The following is a 14,543-nucleotide window of genomic DNA, read 5'->3' on the forward strand; positions in this document are numbered from 1 at the left end:
GAACCTAAGAATCAGGCATATTTTAGGACAGCCTTCCCCTCCCCAACAAACAGGCACAAGCTCCCGGTTTAGGTCCTCCGCAAGGGACGTCTTAGGAAAGAGGGCGGAGCCCTGGGGCTGGTTGGCGGAGGTTGGGGCCTGCGAGGCGCGCCTGCGCGGTACAGCCCCGCACGTGTTGGAGCTGGAAGCCGAGGTTGGGGCTGGAGGTTCTGGAGAATGGAAACCGTGATGGAGGCACAGAGCCCGTTGGCCGAGGACGGCTTCAGCCAGGTCACCCGCAAAGGTGGCCGGCGGGCGAAGAAACGGCAGGCCGAGCAGCCGTCCACGCTGGAGGAGGGAGGCGACGCGACCTCCATGGACACCGAGGAGGCCCGACCCGCAAAGAGGCCCGTCTTCCCGCCCCTCTCTGGGGACGGATTCCTGGTACTGGCGGGGACCGAGGAACAGGAACGGGCCTGGGACCAGAGACGGGTCGGGCCGGTGGCCTCCGGGTGATGTTGACGCTTCTTCTGGAGTGAAGCTCAGAGGGGCGACTCCTGGTGTTTAATCTGTCCAATTAAAGGAGACTTTTTGAGGATCACTTGTCGTTTTACAACTTTACCCTCATTCCTTTAGACAACTGCTGAGTTGTGTTTTCTTTTGTCATAGAGTGGGAAAGAAGAAACCAGGAAAATTCCAGTCCCAGCCAACAGATACACGCCATTAAAAGAGAACTGGCTGAAGATATTTACTCCTATCGTGGAGCATTTGGGACTTCAGATACGCTTTAACTTGAAATCGAGGAATGTTGAAATCAGAGTAAGGAGAATATTAACCTCTTTAAAATATGCTGAGGTTTTTCTGTCCTAGAAAGAAAGAACAGATTTTCTAGGAATTCTTAATGGGACTTACCTTGTTGAATGAGTTTCTTCCAGTTTGACCTGAAATTATACTAAAATACCAGCTGCGTCTCAGCACATTTTTCAGTGTTCTGTGTTGATTGATTAAAGAGTTAATAAAGAGGTTATCGTAAACAGAAGTATGTAAATGAGCAGCCGAAGTACTCGCTGCAGTACACTATATTTTAGTGTTACGTTTTAGGAAAAAAACAAGTTTTGAGAGTAAGTGTAAATTATGTAAAAATATTTGTTTATTTATTCCATGATGTCAGTCTAGGAGGTGGACAATTAAAATTAGTAGACTTTGGGGTTTTTTCCTATGGGTTCCAATTTTTCGTAAGAATCAGTGACCAAAATTAATTATATCTTCCATTTTAAGGATTCATTATCAGGACTGTTATAGACTTATCTCTGTTGAGGGATTAGAATAATGAAGCAAAGCAGCGAGGCACTGTCCTAAATAGTTGGCAGAGTTTAAAATACAGAACTTGACAGAATTTCTCTTTGTTCTCACTGTCAGTTTCATTTAGGTTTTTATGGTTTTCTGCCAGAACTTCTTGTTTGCTTACAAGTTTGCTTTCTTTAATCTCTTTAAATCTCATTTTGCTTCTCTATTCTCTTTGCCAGAGCCAGATTAATTTTCCCAGACCACACTGCTTTTATTGACATCTTGATATCTTCAGTATCTCTGAAAGATAAAAGTATTTGAATTTGCCTTTGAAATAGGAGTCTCATTCCCAAGTCCTCTTACCATTGCTTTTGAACATTTTTCTTGTCCCTCCTTATGGATGGATTTGCTCTGTGAAGACCTTCTCCTCCCTATTTCCTTTTCCTTCCTACTTCAATTTCATCATCTTTTAGAGTCTAGCTCAAATTCTTTCTCCTTTCCCGTCAGTCCAGTTTTCAGTCTAGTCTTCAGGGCTTAAACTTATGTTTTGCTGATTGATAAAAGGCTTAATAAAGAAGTTGTCAGAATCTCTTGATTATGTATTGCAGCACCATCAGTTTGGACTCCTCTGACATTTGTCGATACTGCTTTGTGCCAGACACATAGTGGTGCTCTGCCAGGCACTACATCATTTTGGTCTTGAGAACAGCCCTGTGAGGTAGATAACATACCCCCTTTAATAGATGTGAAGAAACTGGCCAAGGAGTGTCTTGGGCAAAGTCATCAGTGCTAGTAGGGACCTCTCAGGCTCTTCTGTTCCGATTTATTTTACAGATGAGAAAACTTAAGACTTAGAGCATTCGTGAGACTTGCCTAAGGTCACATATGGAATTGGGACTGGGATCTCTAGTTTTAAATGTGCCGTTACACAACCCTGCATAGTTTCAAAGTTGTCAAATACGCAGTCACCTGAACTCAATTGTGAGTCTGTGTGGGAGAGTAGAACTCAGGGTTTTGGAATCAGATCCATGTTCAGATTTTACTTTTTCATTTTGGTACTTGAGTTTCCTCTAATGTAAAAGTATTTATTTTGCTTAAATTTAGGTTGACATGAAGATCAGAGCTATATTGTGTTAAGCATCTATGCAGTGCATGTCTCTTCCAGGGGTGGGCATTTTCTGAAGAGCGCGTATTTCTATGATTATCAAATAAAATCTTTGAGGGCAGGATCATTGCTTAAACCATTCTTGGTAGTTAGTACTAGAGTTCTTGCTTTGGGAAGGAAACATCAGCACAGGAATGGTGGGTGGTTGAAGTCAGGAGGTTAGATCTGGACTCCCAGGGAGACGGCACTGAAGAAGAGGAGCAGCTTGGATGGAAATGAACTGAGGATGGAGGTTCTTCAGAATGGGAGTGATTGGAGGAATCTTGCCAGTAGCTCCAGAGTCAGATCAGCCATGGAGTGCAGTCGGTCTTTGGACAGTGTTTGGGGGGAACTGCCCAGCCCTGGAGCTAGCAAAGTTTTGTTTTGAAAACTAAACACGGTACTTATGTCACCAAAAACTGGGTCACAGAGAATATATTGGGAAGGGTGATGGTGAATGAAGGAAATTACAATAATGGGAAAGGTCAGTCCTAGTAGTTTGCTAGAATGTTGCTCTTTTTATATCCAGCTATAATTTGTGCCTCTTACCCCATTTTTTTTTTAAACAGACCTGTAAAGAAACCAAAGATGTTAGCGCTCTGACAAAAGCAGCTGATTTTGTGAAAGCCTTCATTCTTGGGTTTCAGGTGGAGGTGAGTAATTTCATGATATCCGAAATGGGGGCTCAGAAAATACTCCACATGAATGTTTTTTTTGATAGATTTGGGCATTTTTTTCTTTTTTAATTTGAGTGTTCTAGTTTTACAATTTATGAGTTAGCTTAACACACACTCACTCACACAGGTAATGAGTTGGAAGCACTTCACAGTATGTATTTCTGTATTGTAGGACGCACTTGCCCTTATTAGACTGGATGACCTCTTTCTGGAGTCCTTTGAAATTACAGATGGTGAGTGTCTGGTGGTCTTTTTGTATGAACTCCGGGATGGTACTTTTGTACTACTGACTTTGTATTCTGCATGACTCTCAGCTTTCCAGTGGCATCAATTGAGCCATATTCTTAGCAGCTTTTTAAAAAATGCATGTTTTGTGTCTTTTAGGAGGGAAATTTGGTTAATGATTAAACTTCCTATGGAAGTGGGTAATGCTGGAATGGCTTCCTTCCTGAGATCTTGCTTTTCTCATTTAGTTAAACCTTTAAAGGGAGACCACCTGTCTAGGGCAATAGGCAGAATTGCTGGCAAAGGAGGAAAAACCAAATTCACCATCGAGAACGTGACCCGGACGCGGATAGTTTTAGCTGACGTGTAAGTATGTGATCTTGAGAAAACTATTGTCATAATTTACATTTGGTCTTTTGCTGGTTTCAAGAAGTGATTAAGATTGTATTTATGCATGATGTAACCCCTAAATCCTTGTGAGGATATGCTTTTGACTGAACAGTTACCTACTCTGAGAGCAGATTTAGTTGAGAAAAATCTTAGATGTTATAGCTTTTTTCTCAATTTGCAATGAAGGAAATGTTGAGAATCACTGTTAAATTACATGACGGGAATATTTAAATAGAATCTCGGGAGCCTATTAAATCAGTAGAGGAGAGCAAGAAGTATGCGTGTTCAATGCCATCATGAGTCTTTGCTTTAAAAAAAGAGAAGAGGCTTATGGACAAGGGGAGAGGGGAGGAGAGTGTGAGATGTATGGAAAAAGTAACATGGAAACTTACCTTACCATATGTAAAAGAGACAGCCAATGGGAATTTGCTGTATGGCTCAGGAGACTCAGCAGGGGCTCTGTATCAACCTGGAGGTGTGAGATGGGAGGGAGGTTCAAATGGGAGGGGGTATATGTATACCTATGGCTGATTGCTGTTGAGGTTTGACAGAAAACAACAAAATTCTGTAAGGCAGTTATCCTTCAGTAAAAAAATATAAGTGTACATACACACATGTACATGCACGAATATATAAAGGCCTTTCATAAAGGGAAGATGAGTGTTGCACATTGTTGGGAAAACTATATATGAACATCAATAAGATGATATGGGCTTAAAATAAGGGTGCAGGAAGTCAAGCTGGGATTACCCTTCTCTGCCTGCGGGTGCAGCCGCTCTGTTACCAGCTTGGGGTTACTGGCAGATGGTGCAGAGATTATACAGTGCCGAGAAGTTGAGAGATGAAGCAGTTGACTGTGAGGAGGAGGGATCTGCCTGCTATTAAACCCAGAAATAATTTTATTTAAACTCATCTCATCTTTGCTCTGAGCTGAGGGGCTTACTGTTGTTTCCAAATATAAATTTTAGACTTTTTTATACTTAAATAGAAAACTGTTAACACTGCACTGGGGCCCCTGTTTACTTGAAGGTAAGTGTGTTACAGCGTTGACCTTTCATGATTTGAGCCTGGAGATGGGGCTCCAGAGTCATGGGAAAAGCTCTCTTGAACTAGAAATTTCAATAATTTTGAAATGTGTATCATACTTTAAAATATCATATACAGTCCTAATAGTTTTTTAATTTAGAAGTTTTAAAATGTAACTGATTTGCTGTCATTCTAATTATTTTTAGCACATTATATTAAGTTTATAATTTATAAATGTTTAAGCTTCCCTCAAAACTTAGTCGGTAAAGAATTTGCCTGCAATGCAGGAGGCCTCGCTTTGCTTCCTGGGCTGGGAAGATTCCTTGGAGGAGGAAATGGCAACCCACTCCAGTATTCTTGCCTGGAGAATCCCATGGACAGAGGAGCCTGGCAGGCTAGTCCATGGAGTCGCAAGAGTTGGACACAACTTAAGAGACTAAACCACCACCAAGTATTATTTCTAAGGCTTGGCTTAAAATTTCCTTGTGAAATTAATTTTTTAAACAGCTGTATTACAGTATGATTTTCATTCAGTTAAAGCCACCTGTTTTAGGTATGTAATTCAGTGAGATTCTGGCAAATACTCTATATAGTCCTGTGATCCCTCCACACTCAGCTGTGGCACCCCAAAAGTTCCCTGTGCATCTTTGCAGCCCCTCCCAATTCCCAGGCAGTCACTCATCTCCTTTCTGTCACTAGGGTTTTGCCTTTTCTTGAAATGCACATAGGTAAAAATACACAGTATGTAATCTTTAGTGCATGACTTCTTTTAGATAGCATGTGGTTTCAAGTTTCTCAAGTTTGTTGGTGGTTAGCAGTAGGTTTTTTTCCAGTGTCAAATACCAGCAAAGAGATGTATTGTCCTGCAGTTTTTACTGTAGGTAGACTAATTGAAAATCCATGTGTTCAGCAACTCATGTTAATTATGATAATAGCCATAAGATGGACTATTAGCACCCGTAAATGTTCTTTTTCATGAGTTGCTGAAAACCTGGCAGAGTAGAATGTAAACACAATATAAAACTAACATCCATTTGTTCTAGATACATTTGGTATATCAAATGGGAAAGAATGTTGCCTATGTCTGGAGACCTACATACATACATTCCAACTACTGCCCTGAAGCTTTGGCTGTTTTAGTAGCTAAACTACTCACCCTTTATGTGTTTTTGCTTGTCTGTTTCCTCATCTTTCATGCCTGACTTTTATATAATTTTATTTTTATCAAAGATATATATGCACATACTTAAACTTGCCACTGTCTACTTCCATTTCCACCTCCTCTGAGAAAGGAAATTTCAAGTCTTCAGATAGAGCTCTTTTAGCTAAATTTTAAATGTTATTTATCCTGTATTTCCAAATATCTCTATATACCAGCTTCATTTTTTTTTTTCAGATTCACTGTTGATCTCCTGTCAAAGAGGAGACTGGACCTTTTTCACCCCCACCTTGTCTCCACCCTGTCAACCTTTTAGCAGGCCAATGCTTGCCTCCCCCTGCACGGTGTGGCTTTTGTTCAGTTCATGCTCAGTACTGTCTGAGGATGAAGTTGGTACTGGGGTGTTAACAGCTGAGCAGGTAGTATACTGTGTTCATCTGTCCTTTGCACCTCTCTTGTCACATGAGGAAATAATTCTTAATGTGCCTCTATGCTTCCTCAGTGTCGCAGTGACTAGAAAGCTATACTTGTATCTCCTCTTGGTGGACTCAGACATATCAGACATTCTAGAAGTCTCTTCTGGAGGTTTCTGTCCCCAGAGCACTGTTCCCTCTGCCCGGCACACAGCTGCCATCCTGGCTCATTCACCGTTGCCCCTTGGCGCCTCTGGTGTCTGAGCCCCTCGGTTCTGGGATTCTTTGTCCTGCTTTGTCTTGGTGGCACAGATGGTCCGGGAGCTGGCTTAGCCTAGGAAGGCCATCTGGTGAGACCTGGTTTTGAAGATGTCTTCCACTCTGCTGTGAATCATTTTCATTCAGAGCTGCTTCTAGTAACTTCATCTTCTAATCTCTGTATTCAGTATTTTCTTAATATCCTGTCCTTGATTCATGAGTGAGTGAAAACTGCTTTTCTCATCTCACTAGTTTTGTTTTTCTTTTCTCCCTGCAGAAGTTTCTGTACCGCTTTCTTCGCCTGCTGGTCATGCTGCCTACTCTTTTGTATTAGATGCTTTCCTCGGGTTCTGATTCTTTGTAGTGAGAGCGTCCTGTGTAAAAGTGGGACCATAAAGAACAGACTAGAAACCCTGGGCTCGGGGTGCTTGGGAGTGGGGGTGGGGGAGACTGGTGGACTGTTGGCTTCACTTGGGTGATTGCCAGGCTGTTCCTTTGGGGAAGCCCTGATGTCGGTATCCTTAGTCTTTCCCATGGAGGCCAGTTTCCCGAGAAGTATTCTCCAGTCCCTCTGAGACAAAGGTCTGGAGCCCAGTTACGGAAGCCAGTTGTCGTTCACTGTGCCGACACCCACATGGCATTGCCTCCTCTCCGCTCACGGTCTTCCTACTTCTGCTGTGCCCGGTGCCCCTGGTCGAGACCCCAAGTCTTTCGCCTTCTCCTATGAGCAGCTTGCCACCTTCACTTTACTGGAGTAAAAGAAAGGGTAGTTGGGTGGTTGCCTGTTGCCTAGAGTGGGGAAGAAAACCTGGGGAGCATCTTGAACTGACTTTAACTTGTTCTCTTGTTTTTAGCCTCCGTTTTACTCCAGTTTCAGAAATGCCTGAGCCTGTGGTATGAAGAGGGTTCTGCTTTGGGAGAGGGTTCTTCCCTGTAGATTTCGGCATCAGTTTCCTAAATTTACTGATATTTTGGAAGATGAGCTCAAAAAAGTAAAATGCCATAATATCAGTCTAAGTGGAGCCATTCAGCAAGGAAGGCACAGTAAAAGGGGTCTGGATAATCCTCAGTGATGAAGAAATTTAGATCAGTTTTAGAAATACTTGCATTTGAAATTCAAATATATTTTAACTCAGTATAGTCTCTGCATCTGATCTCAGTTTTGCCAGGGTGTCATCTTGGACAGGTGTTGTGATTTCTCACACACTTTTCTCATCTGTAATGTGGGAATAACTTCTGTCTAATAAAGCTTGTGTGAGGATTAAATGGTGAGAACATGGATATAAAGCCCTAGCGTATGCAGAGTACTGAGTGGAGGGAAGCCATTATTCACCAAGAATCTTGAAGAACTTAGGTTTTAATTCACTTACCGTAAAATCCTTCCTTTCAGAGTGGATGGTAGTATATTTAGTGTTGGGCAACCATCACCACGACCTTTATTTAGGAATCCATCTGTCATCTTTCTAGAGTTTCTGGATCATGGGACTTAGTTAAGGAAGTGCTTTTTGTGGCTAACGTGTCTCACTTTATCTCTTGCAGGAAGGTCCACATCCTTGGTTCTTTTCAAAACATCAAGATGGCAAGAACTGCCATTTGCAACCTCATTCTGGGTAACCACAGTCTCTTCCTCTGCTGTTTTCTCTGAAGGAATAGAGAATTTAGAAACTCAGATCACATTGCATCTCACTTTAGGGTCCAGTTGATAAAGGTAGCAGGCAGAAACTCTTGGGGGTTGGTAAGTGTTGGCCCAGAGAGGAAGCCGAGCTATTTTTGCTTGGATTCCGTCTGCGAGCCCAAGAGAAAGGGCTTATTGGGTCACGTCGCTTACATCATGGCTGTGTCCCCGAGGAGACGCACTGGGAACCCTTGCAGAGGAGCAGGGGGCAGTGTTTTAGGTTCAGCCAAAAGGGAGCTGCTGGTCAGCATCAGTCGTCTTAATTAGCCACTTGGTCCCGTCTTCAGACCACGAAGCACTGTCACTTGTGGTCAGAGGCAGGCTGCAGAGCTTGCTGGGGACACGCATGGAGTTCGCTCCGGTGTCCAGATCTGGGGCTTTGCAGGTGGGGCTGGTGGTAAAGAACCCACCTCCCAATGCAGGAGATGGTAGCGATGCGGGTTTAGTCCCTGGGTTTGGAATGTCCCCTGAAGGAGGGCATGGCAGCCCCCTCCAGTATTCTAGCCTGGAGAATCCCACGGACAGAGGAGCCTGGTGGGCTACAGTCCATGGGGTCACAGAGGCAGACACAAATGAAGTGACTTAGTACGCATGCCCAGGTCTGACTGACCAGCTGCTTTTCGAAATACTTTGACAACCTGGTATCTTTGGCACTTAGGATTTAAAAAGTTTTGGGAGAGTACTTATGTGGTTTCCTTTATGGCTCTTCTGTTATTTAAGGAGGATCCCGTGGGAAAATGTCCTGTGCAGTGTTGCAGGTTGTTGTCCATGTAGCATCTATACGTATATTTGTGAAGACAAGCGTTTTTATTTTCTCCTGCAGGAAATCCTCCATCAAAGGTTTATGGCAATATTCGAGCTGTGGCTAGCAGAGCGGCAGACCGATTCTAATTTCGCATCAAGGACTTTTAATCTTTGACCTCTATAGAGAAAAAGACTTTACTTCTACACGTGGTCACCCGACACCATATGAAAAACTTTCAGTCATGGGTACCATTATTACACTAGCACATTAAGTATAATTTATCATTGTTTCCATTTTAAATCACATGTAGCAGGTTTGCATAGTTTATAATCCTCTTATTTGGCGGGGGACCTCTTACTTTAAGCAACAGTTCTTTATTTTCTGAGTTTATTTATAAATTTATAATTTTTCTAAATTTGTAAACATTTCTTTCCCTGTCAGTTGTAATTAAAAGAATTATCTCAGAAAATCTGAGTTGTGACCCTTAATAGTGAGTGGTGTGTGAATATTTTATACCCAGGTCATAAACAGCAGTTTGAATATACTCTGTGAAATAAGAAAGACTAATCTTTGTACCTATTTTTGCAGTTTGTAAAAATAAGTGTTCAATAAAAGCAGTCAGACCTTACCAATATGGGGTATGTTTCTTCTAAGTAGTAAGGTGAAATGTAATAAAAGAATTTTTACCCCTAAGAAACTATATTCTGCAAATGTAATAAAGGTTTAACAAGCATCTACCTATGTGTTCTTTGATTCATGTTATGCATTTTTTTAAATGAAAGGAACTCACTTCATTAAATTGTGACTGTGATGATAGTATTCTCTTGTATATTATCTCCACAACCCTTGACCAAAACTTTAAACTTTAATTAGAAAGTACATGTAAGAACTAGAAAAAGTATTAAGTATTGCTATTAAGAGTTCTGTTATATATGCCACTGTCCCGAACTAGCCTGTACACTGCATTGGGATTAGATGTACTTAGTATTACGGTGGGAATCCAGTGGGAGATGACTGGAAATGTCCCAGCAATATTTTTTTTTACCCTTTGGCAGCACAGCAGCATGGACAGAGTATGTGTATGATCCCATTTTACTCCTATCTTTTCAAAAGCTGGAATTTGGCACTTATTTATTCTAGTCTGCACAGACTCCAGCAGGTACCTGCCTACTCCCCATGCCTTGTCTAGGAAATCAGATACAAAACTGTGACCACTGAGGGTGTTCTTTTCTGAGGTATGGGCCCAGTTTTCAGAGTGCTTGGACTGAAATGAACCATTGCTCGGTAACCATAAACATGTAGAATTTTTTTAAAAAAGCATAATTTTGATTGGGAAAACAGGTTCTCTATGCTAAAGTGAAGTTATCTTTTGGTATTACTTGCATTTCCTTTTGAAAAGGTTTCTTACATAGTTAGAATTATCAATAAGAGAGCAAATGTGTTTCTCTGGCAGTTGCTAAAATCTGGGATACTGTTGAACCTTCCCTGATCAAGCATCCCTGCCCAATGGGGAATCAGTACTGCTTGGGACTTTAAAGAGAAACAAAATGTTAGAGGCATGTGTGCTCAAAGTTGTGTTGGACTCTGTGACCCCATGAACCATAGCTCATCAGACTCCTGTTCCTGGAATTTTCCAGGCAAGAATACTGGGGCAGGTTGCTATTTCCTACTCCAAGCTCAGTTCAGTTCAGTCGCTCAGTCATGTCCGACTCTTGGTGACTCCATGAACCGCAGCACACCAGGCCTCCCTGTCCATCACCAACTGCCGCGAGTCTACCCAAACCCATGTCCGTTGAGTCAGTGATGCCATCCAACCATCTCATCCTCTGTCATCCCCTTCTGCCCTCAATCTTTCCCAATATAAGGGTCTTCTCAAATGAGTCAGCTCTTCACATCCGGTGGCCAAAGTATTGGAGTTTCAGCTTCAACGTCAGTCCTTCCAATGGATATTCAGGGCTGATTTCCTTTAGGATGAACTGCTTGGATCTTCTTACAGTCAAGGGACTCGCAAGAGTCTTCTCCAACACCACAGTTCAAAAGCATCAATTCTTTGGCACTCAGCTTTCTTCCCAGTCCAACTCTCACATCCATACATGACCAGTGGAAAAACTGTAGCCTTGACTAGATGGACCTTTGTTGACAAAGTAATGTCTCTGCTTTTTAATATGCTGTTCAGGTTGGTCATAACTTCCAAGGAGTAAGCGTCTTAATTTCATGGCTGCAATCACCATCTACAGTGATTTTGGTACCCCAAAAAATAAAGTCAGCCACTGTTTCTCCATCTATTTGCCATGAAGTGATGGGACCGGATGCCATATTAGTTTTCTGAATGTTGAGCTTTAAGCCAACTTTTTCACTCTTTCAGTTTCATCAAGAGGCTCTTATTAGTCCTTCACTTTCTGCCGAGGCCTCTTCCCAATCCACGTCTCCTGCGTTAGCAGGCGGATTCTTTACCTCTGTACCACCATCACCACCTTACCCATTCTTAGAATGGAACAGTGAAGAAATGTAATCAATTTGACTACATGACAGTGGTGGTTGATCTGGTAGTTCAAACCATTTCTTGAAATTCTCTAAGGCCTGCAGACTAATACTGAAAACCTTAGCCATGCTGATCCATATTTCTGTGGTATCTATCATGCTATCCTGCTATTACTTTAGTGTCTGCCTCCCATCCTAAAGCCTCTGATCTTTCAATTTTCAGTATGTAGTACAATTTCTGATATCATGTAGCAGTTTATTAACATATTAACTGCCGCATTGGCTAGAAGTATTTTCTTACTCAGTGGCTTAAGGGAAGAGACCTTAGTGTTTCCTCCTATTGTTCCAGAAGATCTGGACACCAGTTCTCATCCTATTTATGGAAGAAAGCTATGTTCATTGAGCCCTGGGGAAGAGATATAACTTTCCTGATTCCAGAGCCATGGGACAGCATGCTTAATGTTAGATAGTATTGAGTGATGATGAACATAACCATCCTATAACTTGCAAAATGCTTGTATTCTGCAAATGTCAATGACTTAATTTGGTGAAAGAATCCTGTATTATTCAGGGACACCAGTAATCTTGAGGTTTGGGAGAACAAGGATTCACTATTTTGATATGCTTAGCTGTCAGATTTATGATGCTCAAGGGATTCCCTGGTGGCTTACCAGGATAGAATCTGCTTGCAATGCAGGAGATGTGCGTTTGATCCTTGGGTGAGGAAGCAACCCCGGAGAAGGAAATAGCAACCATTCAAGCATTCTTGCCTGGGCAATCCCATGGAAAGGGAAACAGTTCATGGGTTCACAAGACTCAGACACACCTTAAGTGACTAAACCAACAGGGTTAGCTAAAGCTTGAAGTGGCAATGGACCTTAGTTTAAAATGTGAGCTAATGTAATGAGAAATTTTTGAGTATACGGGAATCTTTGAAGATTAAGAATTGTTTTAAGACACACATGATGAGCTTGAACACCATTTCTTTCTAAGTCCTGGACAGCATCCAGAAAAACCAAGATTCTTTTTCTACCATCTTGTCTACTCTTTTAAACTGGTAAATTATACATGATTCACCATTTAACCATTTGTACAGCTCAGTGACATTTAAGTTCCTTCTCCTCCAACCATCAACCACCTTTCACTTCCAGAACATTCATCTTCGCCATCTGACACTACCCCTTCAACACCCAACTCCCTATCCTCACCTCCTCCCAGTCCTTGGCAACCACCATTGTACCTTCTGTCTTCATGAATTTGATGACTCCAGGAACTTGCATAAATAAAATACAGTATTTGTTCTTTTGGAACTGGCTCTATATCTTAGCATGTCTTCAAAATTCATCCATGTTACATAGCATGTGTCAAAATTTCCTTCCCTTTATAACTGAATAATATCCCACAGTTTTCTTATCCATTCATCATTGATGTTTTGGTTGCTTTCAAGTTTTGGCTATTGTGAATAATACTGCTATGAATGTGGATGCACAAATACCTCTGCTAGTCCCTAGAACTTCTTGGGTAAGTATCTAGAAGTGGTATTGCTGGGTCATACCAGGTTCAATCCCTGGGTTGAAAAGATCCCCTAGAGAAGGGAATGGCAAACCACTCCAGTATTCTTGCCTGGACAGAGGAACCTGGCGAGCTACAGTCCATGGGATCGCAAGGTCAGCCATGACTGAGCAACTAACACACACAGTTAATTGATTTTTTTGAACCATTATACCATTTTCCACAGTGACTTCACCATTTGATATCCACACTAGCAATGCACAAGCATTCCAGCTACTCCATATCCTTACCAACACCTTTATTTTGCTAATAGCAATTCTAGTGAAGTAGTATCTTGTTTTTACTTGCATTTCCATAATGACTAGTGATATTAAACATCTTTTCTCGTGGCACTGACTATTTATGTTACCTCCTCTGGAGAAGTATCCAAGTAAGCTGCCCATCTTTTAATCAGGTTGTTTGTTTCAGAGTGTAGCTCTTCACATAGTCCAGCTAAAAATCTCTTAGCTGATAGGTGATTTACAAGTATTTTCTCCCATTCTGTGGATTGCTGTTTCACTTTAAGTCATCTCTTCTACTCTTAAGACCATTAGAACTAAGAAAAGAAAGGGAGACCTACAGCTTAGATGTTACCTATTGATTTAAGCTTAACTAATCCATGAAGTCAGGGAACCCAGTGTTTAGTATCTCATAACTAGTGCATGCCTGACAATATAAGTGTTCTGGGTATAAAACACCAAGAGCCTATATTTCATCTGGGCCAGGTACATCATTTACCTGTCGCAAGACTCTCAAGTGCTCATTATAGTGCAGGCATGGCATAGGAACCCTACAAAGTTGTTGAATGAATAAAAGTCCCAATACTAATGCTTATGAAAAGTAACAAAAGTACTGAATAGAACTTAGTAACACAACCTGCAGAAACAAGGTGTTTCCTACTTCATTAAGTATTTATTGAGTAAACACTAAGAGCTAGGCAGAATCTAGACAACCAAGTCTATCAGAGAACAAGGGACAGAAATCCCTACCCTTAGGGAGTTTTCATTCATGTTAACTGAATAACCAGCGAAGACAAATACAGAATGAATCAGGTAAGAAGGGGTTAAATGTTATGGAAGAAGACTGAGGTAAAAGAAGAATCAGGTGTTATTAGTGTGTTTAAATGGTGGCCAGGAGAGTTCCTGTTGAATCACGACGTGGCTGAACCCCTTAGAAGCATTCCTTGTCGGGAAAGAGGGTGTCAAGGCCTCCAGAGGAGCAAGGAAGCTGCAAGTAGAGGAAGGGTGACAGACTGCGTCCTACAGGTCATACTCACCTGTGTTTTCACCCACTGACAAAGCAGACTGACTTATGGCTTAGAGTCAAAGATCAAACATCAACCTACCAAGGTTTTTAAAAGACCTAGAAGAATGAACAAAGACTATCCAACGGTGCTAGCGGTAAAGAATCCACTTGAAAATGCGGGAGACACAAGAGAAGCAGGTTTGATCCCTGGGTCAGGAAGATCCCCCTGGAGGATGAAATGGCAACCCACTCCAGTTCCATTCCTGCCTGGAAAATTCCATGGACAGA

General features: G+C 41.8%; 1 protein-coding gene across 1 annotated transcript; it reads left to right on the forward strand.

Annotated features, from left to right (window-relative positions):
- The first annotated feature begins 130 nt into the window (after positions 1 to 130).
- On the forward strand, positions 131 to 9,713 carry PNO1 (partner of NOB1 homolog). The gene is made up of 7 exons (XM_020878574.2): positions 131 to 423; positions 649 to 798; positions 2,980 to 3,063; positions 3,260 to 3,320; positions 3,561 to 3,678; positions 8,098 to 8,168; positions 9,057 to 9,713. Exons 1-7 carry the CDS (start codon positions 217 to 219, stop codon positions 9,122 to 9,124), a joined length of 759 nt encoding a protein of 252 aa, XP_020734233.1. The 5' UTR covers positions 131 to 216; the 3' UTR covers positions 9,125 to 9,713.
- The last annotated feature ends 4,830 nt before the right edge of the window (positions 9,714 to 14,543 follow it).

Source organism: Odocoileus virginianus, chromosome 2 (assembly GCF_023699985.2).
Source record: "Odocoileus virginianus isolate 20LAN1187 ecotype Illinois chromosome 2, Ovbor_1.2, whole genome shotgun sequence".
NCBI lineage: Eukaryota > Metazoa > Chordata > Mammalia > Artiodactyla > Cervidae > Odocoileus > Odocoileus virginianus.